The sequence below is a fragment of the Salmo salar genome, chromosome ssa15 (assembly GCF_905237065.1).
Source record: "Salmo salar chromosome ssa15, Ssal_v3.1, whole genome shotgun sequence".
Taxonomy (NCBI): Eukaryota; Metazoa; Chordata; class Actinopteri; order Salmoniformes; family Salmonidae; genus Salmo; species Salmo salar.
Genome location: NC_059456.1, coordinates 105,210,996 through 105,233,212, shown reverse-complemented (window position 1 = coordinate 105,233,212; position 22,217 = coordinate 105,210,996). Strand labels below are relative to the sequence as shown.

Here is a 22,217-nt window from a genome sequence, read left to right as displayed (position 1 = left end):
TCCTCTTCAATGGCTGTGGGAAGTTGCTGGATATTGGTGGGAACTGGAACATGCTGATGTGCACGTCGATACAGAGCATCCCAAACATGCTCAATGGGTGACATGTCTGGTGAGTATGCAGGCCATGGAAGAACTGGGACATTTTCAGCTTTCAGTAATCGTGTACAGATCCTTGTGACACGGGGCCGTGTATTATCATGTTGAAACATGAGGTGATGGCGGAAGATGAATGGCACGACAATGGGCCTCAAGATCTCATCACTGTATCTCTGTTCATTCATGTTGCCATCAACGAAAAGCAATTGTGTTCGTTGTCCGTAGCTTATTCCTGCCCATTCCATAACCCCATCACCACCATGGGGCACTCTGTTCACAACGTTGACATCAGCAAACCGCTCGCCCACATGATGCCATACATACTGTCTGCCATCTGCCCGGTACAGTTGAAACAGGATTACTCTGTGAAGACCACACTGAAGTCAGATCAAGACCCTGGTGAGGATGACGAGCATGCAGATAAGCTTCCCTGAGAGGGTTTCTGAAAGTTTGTGCAGAAATTCTTTCCTTTTTTTGCATTTTCAGATTTCATTATCAACAAATGCAGCAAAAAGTACAGTAAATGTAAAAGGAACATAAAATCATCAGTGTAATGTTTGGATTCAGTCTTATGTCACGTGAACTGTTGTGTCCTCACCTTTGGTCTGATCATTTCACCATTACCTCCAAACTGTTACCTTTCAATTGTTACCGTCTGCAAGAAACATTTCAATTTAGCCCTATTTATATTTAGCCAATTGCCACGGGTGTAAAGGGTTAAAGAAGAAATGGACGAATTAGTCTGTCTGCCACCCATTAAAAAACATGAATGGCTTAAAATGATTCGTAAATATATTTAAAAATGTATCAGTTTCACTTAAAGTGAAAATGTTTGAGGGCAATGCCATATAAAATCAAAACGTTTGAGGGCAACGCCATATAAAATCAAAACGTTTGAGGGCAACGCCATATAACATCAAAACGTTTGAGGGCAATTGGGGCAGCAGGGTAGCCTAGTGGTTAGAGCATTGGGCTAGTAACCGAAAGGTTGCAAGTTCAAATCCCCGAGCTGACAAGGTACAAATCTGTTGTTCTACCCCTGAACAAGGCAGTTAACCCACTGTTCCTAGGCTGTCATTGAAAATAAGAATTTGTTCTTAACTGACTTGCCGAGTTAAATAAAGGTAAAGAAAAAAATGCCATATAAAATCAAAATGTTTGAGGGCCATGCTACATAAAATGAAAGTCAATTGGGAACAAAACTTTGGTAACTGATATTTGACACAATTTACACATAAGTTTAAGCTATTATAGAAAATACTTGCTAGAAAAGAATGCTCAATATCCTGTTAGGGCTAGGGGGCAGTATTGACACGGCCGGATAAAAAACTTACCCGATTTAATCTGGTTACTACTCCTGCCCAGTAACTAGAATATGCATATAATAATTGGCTTTTGATAGAAAACACCCTAAAGTTTCTAAAACTGTTTGAATGGTGTCTGTGAGTATAACAGAACTCATATGGCAGGCCAAAACCTGAGAAGATTCCATGCAGGAAGTGGCCTGTCTGACAAGTTGTGTTTCATCTTGGCTCTTTTTATTGAAGACTGAGGATCTTTGCTATAAGGTGACACTTCCTATGGCTCCCATAGGCTCTCAGAGCCCGGGAAAAAGCTGAACGATATCGAGGCAGCCTCTGGCTGAAACACTTTATGGCGTTTGGCAAGTGGCCGATCAGAGTACTATGGGCTTAGGCGCGTGCACGAGTCGACCCCGTGCTTTATTTTCTTTCGTCTGTTTACCTAAACGCAGATTCCCGGTCGGAATATTATCGCTTTTTTATGAGAAAAATGGCATAAAAATTGATTTTAAACAGCGGTTGACATGCTTTGAAGTACGGTAATGGAATATTTAGAATTTTTTTGTCACGAATTGCGCCATGCTCGTCACCCTTATTTACCCTTTCGGATAGTGTCTTGAACGCACGAACAAAACGCCGCTATTTGGATATAACAATTTATTATTTTGAACCAAACCAACATTTGTTATTGAAGTAGAAGTCCTGGGAGTGCATTCTGACGAAGAACACCAAAGGTAATAACATTTTTCTTATAGTAAATCTGACTTTGGTGAGTGCTAAACTTGCTGGGTGTCTAAATAGCTAGCCCTGTGATGCCGGGCTATCTACTGAGAATATTGCAAAATGTGCTTTCACCGAAAAGCTATTTTAAAATCGGACATATCGAGTGCATAGAGGAGTTCTGTATCTATAATTCTTAAAATAATTGTTCTGCTTTTTGTGAACGTTTATCGTGAGTAATTTAGTAAATTCACCGGCAGTGTTCGGTGGGAATGCTAGTCACATGCTAGTCACATGCTAATGTAAAAAGATGGTTTTTGATATAAATATGAACTTGATTGAACAAAACATGCATGTATTGTATAACATAATGTCCTAGGGTTGTCATCTGATGAAGATCATCAAAGGTTAGTGCTAAATTTAGCTGTGGTTTGGGTTTATGTGACATTATATGCTAGCTTGAAAAATGGGTGTCTGATTATTTCTGGCTGGGTACTCTGCTGACATAATCTAATGTTTTGCTTTCGTTGTAAAGCCTTTTTGAAATCGGACAGTGTGGTTAGATTAACGAGAGTCTTGTCTTTAAAATGGTGTAAAATAGTCATATGTTTGAAAAATTGAAGTTTTTCCTTTTTTGAGGAATTTGAATAACGCGCCACGGGATTACACTGGCTGTTGAGTAGGTGGGACGCAAGCGTCCCACCTAGCCCATAGAGGATATACGGGGCACAGAACAGTCACTCTGTCACGAGGAAACAGAATCAATAGATCATATCTTTTGGTATCGATGGATCATATCTTTTGGTATCGATGGGTCGCTTTTGGAGTCAGGTCCAGGAATGGTTGTTATGTCATATTATCAGGGTTCAGGAGGACCTGCAAACTGTATTGATAAGGGATCTGAAAAACCACGATTAGTCAATGGAAAATATCATTATACTATTGAGTAAATGTTTTATTTTTAGGGCATTTTTAGGTGACATTCAGGACCCTCGTAAGACATCACAGTAAAATGGAGGGGTGCATTGCAAAAGGAAATAGCAAAATGGTATTATACCTGGGACATCGGAGGGTTGGAGTTAAGATCAGAATGAATGGTGGATTGGCCTCTGTGGGTGAAAATACAGAGTCATCACCATCGTCACCATTGTCACCGTCGAACATAACGAGGCTTTATAAAAAGTCTATGTAGCTTTATATAGGGGTTATAATGATGTATTACCCTTGGTTAACCTCCTGGCTGGCTGTGAGGTGTTAATTAACCGGTTGACTCCCGTCTTCACCATCGTCAGGGCCGTTGAACGGAAAAGAGGCCTCAGATGTCCCTTTATGGAGCCAGATATTTATTTAATCTTGGGGTAATTTCACCAGGCACACAAGGCCTCAGCCGCAATATGCTGCTAGTTTTATATCCCACTCTTTTACAAGCCACCAGCCATCACCATCGTTTAACCCTCGAGATATCTGCCTCTTGGCTCTCAAGGGAACAGTCTGGAAGGGGAGGGAGGGAGGGAGGTTGAGAGGGAGGGAGAGAGGGAGGTAGGGAGGTTGAGAGGGAGGGAAGAAACCAACTGATCAGTAGCTGTTGTTTATCATAGGGGCTGGGGACTGGAGGATGGGGGAAGGTGGAAAGAGAGAGAGAGAGAGATGGAGGGAAAGAGAGAGAGAATGAAGGAAGGTGCATAGAGAGAGAGAGAGAGGTAAATGAGAGAGAAAAAGAGTGAGACAGAGAGGTGAATGAGAGAGGGAGAGTGTGAAGGAGAGAGGAGCAGAGAGAGAGAGAAAGAGAGAGAGAGAGAGAGGTGAATGAGAGAGAGAGAGTGTGAAGGAGAGAGGAGCAGAGAGAGAGAAATAGAGAGAGAGAAATAGAGAGAGAGAAATAGAGAGAGAGAGGGGAGAAGAGAGAGCTTGGTTTGCTTGATGATAATGCTCTCTCTGCATTCAGCCAAGACAAGAAAATCAGCAATCAAATGCAATCTCTGCCTTTTACTGCAGTGGGTCACACATAGGGATTCTTGTTAGTCTTAAACAAATCTACTTTGAAACCAGAGTATACACCTCACAGACATGGTTATGGGCTTTAAAAAAAAAAGACACCTGTACCATGTCAGATAAACAGTTGAAATGTATCCCAATGTGTGTGGTGAAGCTGAGATGGCTGCTCCTGGGGTCTGGAGGCATACACCTCATCTGCCAGGCTTACACCTAACAAACACTTTTAACACAGGCCCTGTTATTACCTCATATCCAAGTGATAATGCTATGCATTAGGCCGTGGGAAGAAAACATTTCAATTGATTCAACTTGCCATTGGCTCAACCATTGGCTAAACTTTTACCCCATGGCCATTGGCTCAAACATTGGCTTAACTTTTACCCCATAGCCATTGGCTCAAACATTGGCTCAACTTTTACCCCGTGGCCATTGGCTCAGCCATTGGCTCAACTTTTACCCTGTGGCCATTGGCTCAGCCATTGGCTCAACTTTTACCCCGTGGCCATTGGCTCAAACATTGGCTCAACCTTTACCCCGTGGCCATTGGCTCAGCCATTGGCTCAACTTTTACCCCATGGCCATTGGCTCAAACATTGGCTTAACTTTTACCCCATAGCCATTGGCTCAAACATTGGCTCAACTTTTACCCCATGGCCATTGGCTCAAACATTGGCTCAACTTTTACCCCGGGGCCATTGGCTCAAACATTGGCTCAACTTTTACCCCGTGGCCGTTGGCTCAACCATTGGCTCAACTTTTACCCCATGGCCATTGGCTCAACTTACCCCAAGACAAACATTTGGACAATATTTGCCCAACCAGCTACAAAGATGCACTTCCATACTAGGTTTAGGACCTCATATTGACTCTTATAGAGACCCCAGCGATCTTAAAATGATCTACTTTAAAACAAGGTTTCTTCCTTCACAGACTCCATGTGGTTCCTTCCTTCACAGACTCCATGAAATGATAACCTCTTCCTAAATATTTTGGTCAAATTATTTGTGAATGGTTTCCTAGAAACAAGGGTGACTCAACTTACCCCTTTGACTTAACTTAACACCACATCTCTCCTACAGTGTGTCTTTCTTGAAAAGTATTGTTTTTGTTGTTGATCTAACAGTAAATCCGGGACCAAACTGTCTATGTTCCTGTATTGTCCTGTTTGCCAAAGGTTCTCCTTTTCTCTCTTCATCATCAGAACATCTGTGACCGGTTTTAGGATCTAAGGTGTTTTGACACCAGTTCCTACTTCAAAGTAGCTTCTTAAAAAAAATAAAAAAATCAAATTGAATGCCTTCTTGAATGAGAGATTTATCATTATCAGATTCAGCTCAGATCTACTACTTAGGGAGTGATTTGTAGCGAATAAAATGATTTTAGTTTTTAATATGTTTGGGACTCTTTTGTTTAGAGTTGCAGTGATTTCACTAGCAAGTCACGGATCCCTCCGGAACTTTCATTACGCACACCTGGCCCCTATTCCCAGTGATTAGTAATTGTATAAGTGTGCCATTTGGTTCACCATTGTCCTGTCGATCATTGTTCCAATGTCTGTTGGTTCGTGTGAGTACCTGTGCTATGTGGTTTTGGCTTTCGTGCCGCTTGTATTGCGCAGATGATTACAGGTCTCGTCTTGTGTAGAATCATTGTGTTTTACGGGTCTCGTCCCGGTGTATTTATTCGAGGTACTCCTCACTCATTTGTTTGGGTTTCAACCCTGTGTTTCGTATACGTGTTTGTGTGGGCTTCATCCCCGTGCCTTTTTTGGTTACAGCCATACAGAGTTGGTTACAGCCATACAGAGTTGGTTACAGCCATACAGAGTTGGCCCCAGTCATACAGAGTTGGCCCCAGTCATACAGAGTTGGCCCCAGTCATACAGAGTTGGCCCCAGTCATACAGAGTTGGCCCCAGCCATACAGAGTTGGTCCCAGCCATACAGAGTTGGTCCCAGCCATACAGAGTTGGTCCCAGCCATACAGAGTTGGTCCCAGCCATACAGAGTTGGTCCCAGCCATACAGAGTTGGTCCCAGCCATACAGAGTTGGTCCCAGTCATACAGAGTTGGTCCCAGCCATACAGAGTTGGCCGCAGCCATACAGAGTTGGTTACAGTCACACCTGTACTGTGCTATTTGTAAACACTTTAGTAGGTTGATTAATAACCTGAACCAGATTACAAGCACAGCTTCCTCTTGAGCATACAGCTCGATGAAAACCAGTCTATATTCAGGTCACCCAGAAAATAGACCTCTCTGTAACCATCACACACATATTATCAATCATTTCACATCAATTTTATCCAGATACTGACTGTTAGCACTTGGCGGCCTATAACAGCGCAACAAAAAAGAAGAGGCTTCAGATGAGGCAGGTGAACCTGCAACCGCAACACTTCAACAGTATTAGGCCTGTAGTATATGTAAACCTGTCACTGGGATCCAACATGGATGCTGAGCTGCAGGCCTGTAGTATGGGTAAACCAGTCACTGGGATCCAACATGGATGCTGAGCTGCAGGCCTGTAGTATATGTAAACCTGTCACTGGGATCCAACATGGATGCTGAGCTGCAGGCCTGTAGTATGGGTAAACCTGTCACTGGGATCCAACATGGATGCTGAGCTGCAGGCCTGTAGTATATGTAGCCTGACTCGTTCGTTATCCAACCTCTGTGTGGGCTCACGTTACATGACACTGAAGATGTCAGTGGTTGCCAAGGAACGAGACAACCTTGTAAACACTTGCTGTTTCATAACTCTCCTCAATTTATAGAATCAATGGAGACTGCATAAGGATATTGGCTATTTGGGGTTTTGGCATTGAATGACACAGAGAATAGCTAGTTAAGTGCAACAGGCAGGAACTATTATCTATGGAGAGAGAAAGAAGACTATGGCTGTCTACAATCTCTGACAAACTAAAATGAGATTGAATTGCCACGTCGGTGAACTGTCGTTTACTGACACTGTGTTCCCTTTCCTCTATTCTCCTCTGAATTGCCAAATGACTCATTCGACAAGGACGAAGAATGAGGAAGGTAAATCATCGCTGCATTGTTCCTTTCTTCCCCTATTGATGACACGGAGCTAAAAGCTGAAGAGATGTTGTTTCTGCGACCTAAATGACACCCTGTTCCACTACATAGAAAATAGGTTGTCATTTGGGAGACAACTTTCATTCCCCCCCCAAAAAAAACATTTTAATTATTTTTTTTAAAGCCTTTATTCAGCTTTTCTCCCTCTCTGTTGTGGATCTAAGTAGGCGCTGTGTTGAAGTGAGACTGAGAGAGCCCATCCAGGAGCAGATGTTTCTTTATGAAGGAGCTTTACTTTCTCTCTCTCTCTCTCTCTCTGAATCATTATCTTTAAAAAAAAACACTATCATGCATTGCAGTGTTCTCTAAGCAATGCCTGCCTGCCTGCTTCGAAATACAGCGTTCACTTCAGCAAACTCAACTTGTTCATCTTAATTAGGAAATATAGTCTTTTACAAAAAAAAAATGGCTGATGGATAGTTTGGTTTGGTTCTCAGTATAATGGATTGGATGTTTAATGACAGCGGAGCACTAGCTAGACGCTGTCACACATCTCTTGGTGTATTGATGTCTGTTGCTGTCGATGTTGGTACCCCTTCCTCGGCTGGCAGGACACTGTGTGTTTGTGTGCGTACGTGCGTGCGTGCGTGCGTGCGTGCGCGCGCATGTGTGTATTTCTTAGATGAAATATGAAGTCTTTTGCTGTGAATTGCCCATGGCAGTCCTACTGCGGTATCCATGCTCATTGTCTGAATGATTAAATCTGACTGTTAGTATTTGAAGCACTACCTTATGGGAGTGTGTGTGTGTGTGTCTGTGTGTGTACATGAGATCGTGCGTGCGTACGTGCGTGCGTACGTGTGTATGTGCACGCGTCTGTTAACACATTATCGTATGGACAGATGAAAGAGAATCAGTTGAACCTTTCTTCCTCCTATTTAATGGAGTGTCATGGCTTCAGGCAAGGCTGAAGAATACAGCAATTACATTAGATGCTGTAAATCACAATTTAATGGAGTTTCATGGCTTCAGGCAAGGCTGAAGAATACAGCAATTACATTAGATGATGTAAATCACAATTTAATGGAGTTCCATTGCTTCAGGCAAGGCTGAAAACTACAGCAATTATACAAGATACTGTAAATCACAATTTAATGGAGTTTCATGGCTTCAGGCAAGGCTGAAAACTACAGCAATTATACGAGATGCTGTAAATCACAATTTAATGGAGTTTCATTGCTTCAGGCAAGGCTGAAAACTACAGCAATTATACGAGATACTCTAAATCACTATTTAATGGAATTTCATGGCTTCAGGAAAGGCTGAAAAATACAGCAATTGTACGAGATGCTGTGAATCACTATTTAATAGGGTTTCATGGCTTCAGGCAAGGCAAAAAAAAATACAGCAATTATATGAGATGCTGTAAATCACCATTTTAATGGAGTTTCATGGCTTCAGGCAAGGCTGAAAATACAGCAATTATACGAGATGCTGTAAATCACTCTACATCAGGAGATTATCATTAAATCACAATAGATCACTATACTTTTGCTTGTGAAAGTATTCACGCCTTTGGCATTGTTCCTATTTTGTTTTTCAAATGGATTTTTGTGGGTTTGTATCATTTGATTTACACAACATGCCTACCACTTTGAAGAAGACTCAATTGGATTGAGGTCTGGACTTTGACTAGGCCATTCGAATACATTTAAATGTTTCCCCTTTAACCACTCGAGTGTTGCTTTAGCAGTACGCTTAGGGTCATTGTCCTGCTGGAAGGTGAACCTCTGTCCCAGTCTCAAATCTCTGGAAGACTGAAACAGGTTTCCCTCAAGAATTTCCCTGTATTTAGCGCCATCCATCATTTCTTCAATTCTGACCAGTTTCCCAGTCCCTGTCTATGAAAAACATCCCCACAGCATGATGCTGCCACCACCATGCTTCACTGTGGGGATGATGTTCTCAGGGTGATGAGAGGTGTTGTGTTTGGGCCAGACATAGCGTTTTCCTTGATGGCCAAAAAGCTCAGCTTGGCTTTTTTATGGCCACTCTTCCGTAAAGCCCAGCTCTGGAGTGTACGGCTTAAAGTGGTCCTATGGTCAGATACTCTAATCTCCACTGTGGAGCTTTGCAGCTCCTTCAGGGTTATCTTTGGTGTCTTTGCTGCCTCTCTGATTATTGCCTTCCTTGCCTGGTCCGTGAGTTTTGGTAGGTGGACCTCTCTTGGCAGGTTTGTTGTGGTGCCAAATTCTTTCCATTTTTTAGGGCTAGCCATCCCGCTAGCGGGGCAACTTCCGGTGAAACTGGAGGGAGCGCAATTCAAATAAATAATTTTTAAATAATAAAGCTTAAATTCCTGTTAATCTAACTGTTCTGTCCGATTTCCCATAGCTATTACAGCGAAAACATGCCATGCGATTGTTTGAGAATGGCGCCCCACATCAAAATATTTTTCCACCGGCACAGTTTTCAGAAATTCACAAATAGAGATTAAATATTCACTTACTTTTTAAAAATCGTCCTCTGATTTGTCATCCAAAGGCTCCCAGCTATAACATGTAGTGTTGTTTTGTTAGATAAAATCCTTCTTTATATTCCAAAAAGTCTGTTTAGTTGGTGCCATCGATTTGAGTAATCCACTCGTTCAACATGCAGAGAAAGGAATCCGAAAATCTACCCCTAACCTTTGTTTCAACAAGTCAAAATACGTTTCTATTTACTCCTCAGATACCCTAAAATGTAATCAAACTATAATATGTCTTACGGAAAGAAGTATGTTCAATAGGAAACCAATTTTAGCCAGTGCGTCCTGTCTGAATTTCCAAGACTGGGTCCCTGTGCTAAAACTGATTTTTCTTATTCGTTTTTGAAGTTACAAGACTGAAACCTTGAACGTAGACTGCTGACACCCTGTGGAAGCCATAGGAATTGCAGCTAATAGGAGCTAATTTTCAATATGACCTTATACTTGCCATTCTAAGAGGAAAAGAAATTCAGGTTGGTTTTTCTTTGGATTTTCTCCTACCGTATCTATTGTGTTATATTCTCTTACATTATTTTTAACATTTCTACGAACTTCAACGTTTTTTCTGCCTGAGCTACAGGCAGTTTACTTTGGGCACATCATTCAGATGGAAATTGAGAAAAAAGGGTCCTAGCCCTCAGAATTAATAATGGATTTTATGGTGCTCCGTGGGATGTTAAAAGTTTCAGCTATTTTTTTATAACCCAACCCTGATCTGTACTTCTCCACAACTTTGTCCCTGACCTGTTTGAAGACCTTGCCTGTTTGGAGACCTTGGTCTTCATGGTGCCACTTGCTTTGGTGTTGCCCCTTGCTTAATGGTGTTGCAAACTCTGATGCCTTTCAGAACAGGTGTGTGTGTATATATATATATATATATATATATATATATATATATATATATATATATATATATATAGTGAGATCATGTGACAGATCTTGTGACACTTAGATTGCACACATTTGGACTTTATTTAACTATTTATGTGACTTTAGAAGGTAATTGGTTGCACCAGATCTTATTTAGGGGCTTCATAGCAAAGGGGGTAAATACATATGCACGCACCTATTTTCAGTTGATTTTTTTTTAAATCATTTTTTGAAACAAGTTATTTTTTTCATTTCACTTCACCAATTTTGACTGTTTTGCGTATTTCCATTACATGAAATAAAAATAAAATCAATTTAAATTACAGGTTGTAATGCAACAAAATAGGAAAAACGCCAAGTGGGCTGAATACTTTTGCAAGGCATTGTAGATGTCCTCTCAGCTAGGGTGACTGCTCTACATAGTTACCACAGAGAGAAGGCACTGTAGATGTCCTCTCAGCTAGGGTGACTGCTCTACATAGTTACCACAGAGAGAAGGCACTGTAGATGTCCTCTCAGCTAGGGTGACTGCTCTACATAGTTACCACAGAGAGAAGGCACTGTAGATGTCCTCTCAGCTAGGGTGACTGCTCTACATAGTTACCACAGAGAGAAGGCACTGTAGATGTCCTCTCAGCTAGGGTGACTGCTCTACATAGTTACCACAGAGAGAAGGCACTGTAGATGTCCTCTCAGCTAGGGTGACTGCTCTACATAGTTACCACAGAGAGAAGGTCTATGGGTCTGGTCAAAAGCAGGGCTATATATAGTCAATAGGGAGCCTTTTGGGATGCATCCAAGGAATCTGTCTACCAGTTAACAAGTTAACAAAATGACCAGGAATGCATTTAAACTTGACATGTATGGAGACGAATGAGAAGGATGAAGCTTGGAGATTTGGACCTGTGGACGGTATGTCTGTCTGGAGGCAACAGTAGAAAGATCTAAACTGAGACTATCATGCAAAAAGTTGTCTGATAATATCTCCAACTACATCATAATGCTGCAGCTACCACACAAACACACACACACACGCACCAGGGCTGGCCTCCATGGAGACACAGAGAGCTGGGTGAAAGCCAACCACTGCAGTCACTCACTGCTACTCCAATGTCTCTGCTGTCTACACTGTCTCCACTGCTACTCCACTGTCTCTACTGTCTCTAGCGCCTCCACTGTCTCCAATGCTACTCCACTGTCTCCACTGCTACTCCAATGCTACTCCACTGTCTCCACTGCTACTCCACTGCTACTCCACTGTCTCCAATGCTACTCCACTGTCTCCACTGTTGCCACTGTCTCCACTGCCTCAGTCTCCACTGCTACTCCACTGTCTCAACTGTATCCGCTGCTACTCCACTGTCTCCACTGCCTCCACCCCCTCCACTATCTCCACTGCTACTCCACTGTCTCCACTGTTGCCACTGTCTCCACTGCCTCACTGTCTCCACTGCTACTCCACTGTCTCAACTGTATCCGCTGCTACTCCACTGTCTCCACTGCCTCCACCCCCTCCACTATCTCCACTGCTACTCCACTGTCTCCATTGTCTCCACTGCTACTCCACTGCCTCCACCCCTTCACTGTCTCCACTGCTACTCCACTCTCTCCACTGTCTCCACCCCCTCCATTGTCTCCACTGCTACTCCACCCTCTCCACTGTCTCCACCCCCTCCATTGTCTCCACTGCTACTCCACTGTCTCCACTGTCTGTACTGTCTCCATTGACTCCACTGTATTCAATGTCTCCACTGCTACTCCACTGCTACTCCACTGTCACCACTGTCTCCACCCCCTCCACAGTCACCACATTCTCCACTGTCTCCACTGTCTCTACTGCTACTCCACTGCTACTCCACTATCTCTGCTGTCTCCACTGCTACTCGACTGTCTCCACTATCTCTGCTGTTTCCACTGCTACTCGACTGTCTCCACTCTCTCCACTTTCTCCACTGCTACTCCACTGTCTCGACTGTCTCCACTTCTACTCAACTTTCTCTACTGTCTCCACTGCTACTCTACTCTCTCTACTGTTTCCATTGACTCCACCCCCTCCACTTTATCCACTGCTACTCCACTGTCTCCACACTCTCCACTGCTACTCCACTGATACTCCACAGTCTCCACCCCCTCTACTGTCTCCACTGTTTCTACTGCTGCTCCACTGCCTCTACTGTCTCCACTGTCTCCACTCTCTCCACTGTCTCCACTGCTTCTCCACTGCTACTCCACTGCTACTCTACTATCTTTACTGTCACAACCGCCTCTCTGCTGTCCCCACTGCTACTCCACTGTCTCTACTGTCTCCACTGCTTCTCCACTGTCTCCAATGTCTCCACCCCTCCACTCTCTCCACTGCTACTCCACTCCACTGCTACTCCACTGTCTCCACTGTCTCTACTGTCTCCACTGCTACTCTACTGTCTCCACTGTTTCCATTGACTCCACTGCCTCTACTATCTCCACTAGCTCCACTGTCTCCACGTCTACTCCACTCTCTCTACTGTCGCCACCGCTACTCTGCTGTCTCCACTGTCTCCATTGTCTCCACTGTCCCCACTGCTACTCCACTGTCTCTACTGTCTCCACTGTCTCCACTGTGCCCACTGCTACTCCACTGTCTCCACTGTCTCTCCTTCTCTTTTCACCTTTCTCTCCATCTCTCTTCCTCCTCTTTTCCATCTCTCTCCTCTCTTCTCTCTTTTCCTCCTCTCTTCCATATCTCTTCTCTCCTCTTTCTTCCTCCTCTTCTCTCTTTCGTCCCTCTCCCTCCTCTTCTCTTTCCTCTCTTCCTTCTCTCTTCTCTCTCCTCTCTCTTCTCTCTTCTCTCTCTCTTCCTCCTGACTGTTTGATGTCTTTGCTCTACCTGGTTGCTGAACATTTGATTTCACAGCGAGAATGAATGAGAAAGAGGGAGAGAGAGAGAGACAGACTGAGAGGTGGTTCAGTAGAGAATCCAATATAAATCAATGTATTTTTTAAACAAGTATCATGTATGAGTCAATGAAAAAGCTCTTCATTAGGATAAATACTTTTAATAGACTCATCATGGTTTCCCCTTGTCACCCTCAATACTTATTCACAGTAATACCCCTAGTCACTACTGAAACCACACATCTCTCTCTCTCTCCCTCGCTAACTCACTCTTTCTTCGCTGTGAAAGATGGGAGAGTTTGTGTTCTCGATGTAGACTACGGCAAATTGTTTCCTCTGTTGCAAAAAAAGACTGAATCTTAGGAGTCGAGGAGTCCGATTCCTAACGGAATCTAAGCTTGACACACAGAAATGCGAGTCGACACCGGGAGTTGGCGGCCAAGAAGTTGAGGAATCGATTATTTTGGAGTCGACTCCCCACCACTAGAAATGAGTGTATAAACAGTGTGTGGTTGAACTGACAACTGGAGAAACAAGGAATTGAGAAGCTGTTCAGATAAAAAACTACTCCACTCAAGATGACAGCTAACATTTTAAAATAACAAGGCGTATTTTATTTGCATTACTGGTTAATGTGCTAGCTAGCTGCTAACTAGCAACTTGGCTTTGTTCCAGTTAGTTTCCTCGTCATGAATGAAAAAGGTAGAGTATCTAACTTGTGGTATGGTTATGTGAAATTACAAGATTTTCTTGCAATATCGACACCATTTTTGATTCATGATTTATGCATTGTTAGTTTGGAGTGGATCACAGGACTGTGAGGGATCGCCGCTGATGACCCATTTTCGCCCATCTTCCATAACAAACATATAACAAACAGGGCAGGTTTGAGGTCTAAGGGTGTGCAACTTTTATTTTCTGTTAATGTCCAGCTCCCAAATTATTTTACCTGTTCAGGTGCGGATGGTGCTTCTTCACACGAAGGTGACGTATCTGAGTGTACATTTACACCATATTCAGTAGTAGGCTACAAGGTACGGAAAGTCAAACATTGTCATATTTTTTTCCATGTCGCTATTTCCAAAGCACATCAATACAAAACCTAGGACGCTCGGTTGGTTCTCACCCCCTTCCACAGACTTCCACAGTAATTACGACAACTTCCGGAGGACGTCCTCCAACCTATCAGAGCTCTTGCAGCATGAACTGAAATGTTATCCACCCAATCAAAGGATAAGAGAACGAATCTAGTACTGAAAGCATAAGCTACAGCTTGCTAGCACTACAGTGCAGAAAATGTGATGAGTTGTTGACTCAAAGAGAGAGAAAGACAGTAACGGTAGTTGAATAGTTTTCAACAAATTAATTTCTTCAAAAAGGAAGGAGAAGCAAGAGAGAGAGAGAGATTTCTCTTTTTTTTACTTACCAGTTTCACTTACTTAGAAAATATGGTGACAACGATGTAGGCTGTGTGTAGCGATTATGACATGGTTTGGACAGGTTGTTCCGCCTGGTCACATACAGCTGATGTGTTGTTCATTGAAGTCCACAAACGAAGGGAAAAGGTGAGAGGAGGAGAGTACATAGAAGATAGAATGAATACAACGTGGCTGCTATGAAAGTGAACTGTGTTCATGCATGATCAGGGGTGTATTCATTCCAGGCAATTCTGTTGAAAAAAAAAAACGTTTCTTAAACGGAAGCAAATGAAACGGTGATAAAAACAAAAAAAACTGAATTTTGTCCAATAGAAACTCTTGTTTGCAACTGTTGGACCAATGCTTACACCCTATATCAGCTAGTTGCAGACAAGAGTGTGCAAGGCACTATTGAATGTGTCATTGTCTGTCCATGTGTCACTTTCTGTCATCTCTAATTTTACTCTCAAACCTGTGTGCACCTACGTAATAAACTTTCATTCATTGGCTAGGTTGTAGAAACCTCATGATGCGTATAGGGACAACATTTGAGCATCATGTAGTAGCCTAAACAGAACGCTGTTTACATTGAACTGGGTGAAATGGAATTTGAAGGACAGTCATCCAATATGCTGCAATAGAAACAAGGCCGTGTTCATGAGATGAATTTTTTTTTGTCTTCTCTCATCATAGACGTAACTGACCGTCACTGACATCAATATAGATATCATCAGCATTATATCCTCAGTGAACAAATTTCAGATCAATACCAGACACGGATACTAGGACCTTATTCTATTACAATAGTCAGTCCTCTGGATACTGTAACAGAGAGATACATTTTTGGCCCATCAGAGAGGGAAGGGCTGACTAGTCCTTGGGCATTGTCCTTGTTCCTGGATCATTTCCCATGCTGCTCCAGGGGACAAAGAACACATCAATTAGGGTTGAGCAATACAGTAGTAGGGGGATTTCTGAGGTCTGGATTGGATGCATGTAGAAACTGTCCCATTTACAGAGAATATCCTAGCTCCGCATATGAAATTAATTAAGGACATGAGTATCTGGAGAATGTCTACTCCTTATATTTAATAAAATGTCAGCTATCTGGAAATATATAGATAAAGATATCCCCTGATTGTGACCCTTTTTGCCCAGTGTGTGCAGTGTGTACGTAGTCAGGCTGTGTAGAGACGAGACTCATATAGATAGTCCCAAATAAAAAGGGGATGCAGAACAGACATTAAATATTCTCTTTGTAGAAGAGACTCTCTGCAAATCTTCAAAATGTGTAGAAGTGGTGGAGAGGAGGGAGGGAGGAGAGGGGGAGAGAGACGACAGAGTGGTGGCAGGAGAAAGACAGAGGGAGGAAAGGGGGAGAGGTAGAGAGGAAAGGGGGAGAGGTAGGGAGGGGGAGGTAAGGGGGAGGGAGAGGGAGGAGACAGGGAGAGGGAGGAGACAGGGAGAGGGGGAGGAGAGAGGGTGAGGAGAGGGGGAGTGAGGGGGAGGGAGGAGAAGAGAGGGGAGGAGAGGAGAAGAGAGGGGAGGAAAAGAGAGGAGAGTAGAAGAGATGGGAGAAGAGGAGAAGAGAGGGGAGGAGAGGAGAAGAGAGGAAAAGAAAGGAGAGGAGAGGTCAAGGAGAGGAGAAGAGAGGGGAGGAGAAGAGATGGGAGGAGGGGATGAGAGGAGAGGAGAACGGAAGATAGGTCGAGGAGAGGAGAAGCAAGGAAAATAGAGGAGAGGAAAATAGAGGAGAGGAGAAGAGAGGGGAGGAGAGGAAAATAGAGGAGAGGAGAAGAGAGGGGAGGAGAGGGAAGGGGGGGATATTTTCACGTTATAGATTGGAAGCCACTGCAGGTTTCTGGTTTTCTGGACCAGAGTTTAGAACCACTGATCTGTCAGTGTTGACTATGCAGCTCAGTGAGACCAAAGACCTACTTCCAGTGTCTGAATATTTAGTCCGACACCTTTTGTAAAGGCTTTCATCCTCTCTATATATCTATATAGCTATATATCTATCTATCGGTTAGTTGATCAGGGGATTTTGGCCTGCTTGGTAACACAGGTTTTAAAATAGATCCACCACTTCTTATGTAACAGGAAGTCTTGTTATAATTATATACCCACAGCATGTTCCCATAGCTTCTTATGGTTGCTGTCAGAAGTAAACCTTGTAACTCTGTTCCATTTTGAATTGAAAGCAGGAGTCAGCTGTGTGTGAGGTTTTTATCACATTGTAGGAACTGAGATGAACTGAATCAAAGATTGTCAACAAGACGGTTTGAGGCTTGGACTGACTTGGACCAGCAGACCACAGCAGCAGCAGAGAACAAACTGACTTTACATGTTCCATTTGAACAAATCAAATGATTTTTCACACTCTTTTAAAAGGAAAACTATCTCAATGTGATCACAATCAATCACCCTTATGCATACCTCTCCCCCTCCCACCCTCTCCCCTCCTCTCTCTCCCCCCTCTCCTCCTATCTCCATCCCCCTCTCCTCCCACCCTCTCCTCCCCTCTCGTCTCCTCTCCTCCCTCTCTCTCTCTCCTCTCCTCTCTTCTCTTCACCTCTCTTCCCCTCTCTTGACCTCTCTTCCCCTCTCCTCCCTCTCTTCTCCTCCCCTCTCCTCTCCTCCCCTCTCTTCCCCTCTCTTCCCCTCTCCTCCCTCTCTCTCCTCTCTTCTCCTCCCCTCTTTTCTCCTCCCTCCCCTCTCCTCTCCTCTCCTCTCCTCTCCTCTCCTCTCCTCTCCTCTCCTCTCCTCTCCTCTCCTCTCCTCTCCTCTCCTCTCCTCTCCTCTCTTCTCTTCTCTTCTCTTCTCTTCTCTTCTCCTCACTTCTCTTCTCCTCTCTTCTCTTCTCCTCTCTTCTCCTCTCTTCTCCTCTCTTCCCCTCTCTTCCCCTCTCCTCCCCTCTCCTCTCTTCTCCTCTCCTGCCCTCTCCTCTCTTCCCCTCTCCTCCCCTCTCTTCTCCTCTCTTCCCCTCTCATCTCCTCCCCTCTCCTCCCCTCTCCTCCCTCCCCCCTCCTCCCCTCACATCTCCTCTCTTCCCCTCTCCTCTCTTCCCCTCTTCTCCCCTCTCTTCTCCCCTCTCTTATCCTCCCCTCTCTTCCCCTCCTCTCCCCTCTCTTCTCCTCTCTTCCCCTATCCTCCCCTCTCTTCTCCTCCCTCCCTCCCCTCTCTTCCCCTCTCTTCCCTTCTTTCCTCTTCTCCAGGTACACTAAGATGAAGACAGCCACCAACATCTACATATTTAACCTGGCCCTGGCTGACTCCTTGGTTCTCGCTACCTTACCCTTCCAGGGAACAGACTTGTTCCTGGGCTTCTGGCCGTTCGGTAACGCCCTCTGCAAGGCCGTGGTCTCCATCGACTACTACAACATGTTCACCAGCACCTTCACTCTGACCGTGATGAGCATGGATCGCTACGTGGCCGTGTGCCATCCGGTCAAGGCCCTGGACATGAGGACGCCCCACAAGGCCAAGGTGGTCAACATCTGTGTGTGGGTCCTGGCGTCGGCGATAGGGGTACCGGCCATGGTGTTGGGAGATGTGGAGGTTGAACATAACAGTAGGTTATATTGGGTCTGTCCGTCCGTCTATGTTCTGTCTGTCTGTCTGTCTGTCTGTCTGTCTGTCTGTCTGTCTGTCTGTCTGTCTGTCTGTCTGTCTGTCTGTCTGTCTGTCTGTCTGTCTGTCTGTCTGTCTGTCTGTCTGTCTGTCTGTCTGTCTGTCTGTCTGTCTGTCTGTCTGTCTGTCTGTCTGTCGGTGAAACAACAGAAAGTGGATTTAGTTTGGTTCATTATTAAGTCTGATTTATCTGTTCTACTGTCAGATTGACCTCTAAATTAATCTATTCAGATATTCTCATCTCTCTCTCTCTCCCTCCCTCTCTCATCTTACTCTCCCTACCTCCCTCCTTCCCACCCTCCCTTCCGCCTGCCCTCCTGCCCTCCCTCTCTCTTCCTCTCTCATCTTGCTCTCCCTACCTCCCTCCCTCTCCCTTCATCTCTGAGTAGATCATCTACTGTACATCATTATACTGCAGCCTGTTGGTCTGGTTCCTCCTGGGTCAGCTAGAGGGAGCATCATGTGGTCTGGTTCCTCCTGGGTCAGCTAGAGGGAGTATCATGTGGTCTGGTTCCTCCTGGGTCAGCTAGAGGGAGTATCATGTGGTCTGGTTCCTCCTGGGTCAGCTAGAGGGAGTATCATGTGGTCTGGTTCCTCCTGGGTCAGCTAGGGGGAGTATCATGTGGTCTGGTTACTCCTGGGTCAGCTAGAGGGAGTATCATGTGGTCTGGTTCCTCCTGGGTCAGCTAGGGGGAGTGTCATGTGGTCTGGTTACTAGAGGCAGAGTCATTTGGTATGGTTACTAAGGGCAGTGTCATGTGGTCTGGTTACTAAGGGGAGTGTCATGTGTTCTGGTTACTAGGGGGAGTATCATGTGGTCTGGTTACTAAGGGCAGTGTCATGTGGTCTGGTTACTAAGGGGAGTGTCATGTGTTCTGGTTACTAGGGGGACTGTCATGTGGTCTGGTTACTAGGGGGAGTGTCATGTGTTCTGGTTACTAGGGGGACTGTCATGTGGTCTGGTTACTAGGGGGAGTCTCATGTGGTCTGGTTACCAAGGGGAGTGTCATGTGGTCTGGTTACTAGGGGGAGTGTCATGTGGTCTGGTTACTAGGGGCAGTTTCATGTGGTCTGGTTACTAGGGGGGGTGTCGGGTGGTCTAGTTTCTAGGGGGAGTGTCATGCAATGTGTGTGATATGACCAGGGGCATCCAATCACAGCTTCACCTCAGGCCTATCCTGGAAGTATCAAACAAACACACACACACACACACACACACACACACACACACACACACACACACACACACACACACACACACACACACACACACACACACACACACACACACACACAGGAGGAGAGGCTTTAAAGAGGGACAAGGCCACACTGACCAAAGTAATGCCTTTGAACAATCAAAGTGTGGTGTGTGTGTGTGTGTGTGTGTGTGTGTGTGTGTGTGTGTGTGTGTGTATTTTAGTGTGTATTTGTGTGTGGCGATAGTGAACATAGCAGTAACAGTGAAAAGGTCACAACAGCTACAGACTGTGATAAAGTCCTTCCCATTAGGTCAGTGGAAGTAGAGACTGTTTACTGTCTAGTTCAGTGCAACAACACCAAGACACACGAAGAGAATCGCCATCTGTTCTCCTCCACTTCAAAAAGCCACTAAAGGACATGCCGTTAACAGTTTGTCACTCCGTGCGTCTGAAACAGACCTGGAGCTCCAGTAGAAACCCAACGTCTGTCTCATAATGTTTAACCTCATCAGGCCCCGAGGACCCCTTTTAGATAATATCTGTGTTTTTGTTTGTTGTTGTTGTTCTTCACTACTTTCATTTATCTTCATGTCCGTTCCTTAGTTGTTTTTAGCCTTTTATTTTCAGGACAACCAGGTGAGGAACGGATGTAACTAAATTAGAAGCTGGGAATACAAAATAGCACGTTACTGATAGTATGTTCAATACCTCGTACAGCGACACTTATTCACCATGATTCATTCATTCATAACTGCACTTTCATGTAGTATTCACAGTATATTTAACAGATTCTGTGTTTTAATATAGACATAATAGCACTGGTGCTCTGTACGCTAGAAGAGTTGGGAAGTTAGGTTCCTCATGGACAAAGGAGGAGCGGACAGGAGAAAGGCAGAGAATGAGAAGAAAGCAAAGGGGAGGGAGGGAGGGAGTAGTGAGAGAGGAGAGAGAGAGGGAGAGAGGCACAGAGAGAGAGGGAGAGAGGCACAGAGAGAGAGAGAGAGAGAGAAGAGAGAGAGGCACAGAGAGAGGAGAGAGAGAGAGAGGGAGAGGCAGTAGTGAGAGAGGAGAGAGAGAGAGGCAGTAGCGAGAGAGGAGAGAGAGAGGGAGAGGCAGTAGCGAGAGAGGAGAGGGAGAGAGGCACAGAGAGAGGAGAGAGAGAGGGAGAGAGGCACAGAGAGAGGAGAGAGAGAGGGAGAGGCAGTAGCGAGAGAGAGAGAGAGAGAGAGAGAGAGAGAGGCCGTAGGGAGAGAGGAGAGAGAGAGAGGGAGAGAGGCACAGAGAGAGGCAGTATCTAGGGCTGAATGTGATCTCTCTATAGTCTGTAGAGCCAGTCCCAGCACGGCTCATAGAGAACTCATTAATGATTCACAAGTATATTTTAAGACAATGAATTAAACATCCGACTGTTAGAGGTACCAGTTTGAGGAAGCATAGCTTCACTGCTATTTTCAGGTCTCTCCAGAGATGTTAGATCTTGTTCAAGTCCAGGCTCTGGCTGGGCCACTCAAGGACATTCTTGTCCTGAAGCCACTCCTGCATTGTCTTGGCTGTGTGCTTAGGGTCGTTGTCCTGTTGGAAGGTGAACAGTCGCCCCAGTCTGAGGTCCTGAGTGCTCTGTCACATGCATTTTACTAAGGAGTGTCTTCCGTCTGGCCACTCTACCATTAAGGCCTGATTGGTGGAGTGCTGCAGAGATGGTTGTCCTTCTAGAAGGTTCTCCCATCTCCACAGAGGAAGTCTGGAGCTCTGTCAGAGTGACCATTGGGTTCTTGGTCACCTCCCTGACCAAGGCCTTTCACAGATTGCTCAGTTTGGCCGGCCGGCCAACTCTAGGAAGAATCTTGGTGGTTTTAAATGTCATGTCCTGACCCTAGTAAGATGTCATTTTCTATAGTAGAGTAGGTCAGGGCGTGACAGGGGGTGTTTTGGGGTTTTCTATGTTTTCTATTTCTATGTTCTATGTTTTCTATTTCTATGTTGTTGTTTTTTGGGTTGATCTCCAATTGGAGGCAGCTGGTCCTCGTTGCCTCTGATTGGAGATCATATTTAAGTAGGGGTTTTTTCTTCCTGGGTTTTTGTGGGTAGTTTTCCGTTTTGTCAAGTGGACCTGACGGAACTGTTGGCTGTCGTTTTGTTGTTTTGTTTAAGTGTCTTCATTAAAGAAATGAGCACTCTACACGCTTGGTCCCCTTTATACGACCCACGTTACAGAACTACCCACCATGATTGGATCAAGCGGCGTGCCCGGGCTGAAATGGACACCTGGTTACATAGTGAGTGGACGGAGAGGAGAGATTGGACCTGGGGCCAGGTAATCGAGAGATACCGGAGCCTAGCTGGGAAGAACGAGAGGCAGCCCCCCAAAAAATGTTTGGGGGGGCACACGGGTAGTTTGGCTGGGCCAGGGATGAGGCCTGAGTCAACTCCCCGTGCTTTGTGTGGTGAGCATGTGCCTGCCTCTCGCACTCTCTCTCCAGTGCGCCTTCATCATCCAGTACGTCCTGTGCCTGTTCTTCGCACTCTCCCTCCAGTTCGCATCCATAGCCC

General features: G+C 44.8%; 1 protein-coding gene across 1 annotated transcript in view; it reads left to right on the top strand.

Annotated features, from left to right (window-relative positions):
* LOC106572940 (nociceptin receptor) overlaps window positions 1-22,217 on the top strand; it is a 57,134-nt gene that overhangs the window by 20,056 nt on the left and 14,861 nt on the right. The window contains exon 3 of the mRNA XM_014147532.2: window positions 18,054-18,409. Within this exon, the coding sequence (XP_014003007.1) occupies window positions 18,054-18,409 (356 nt within the window). The remainder of the gene's footprint in view (window positions 1-18,053; window positions 18,410-22,217) is intronic.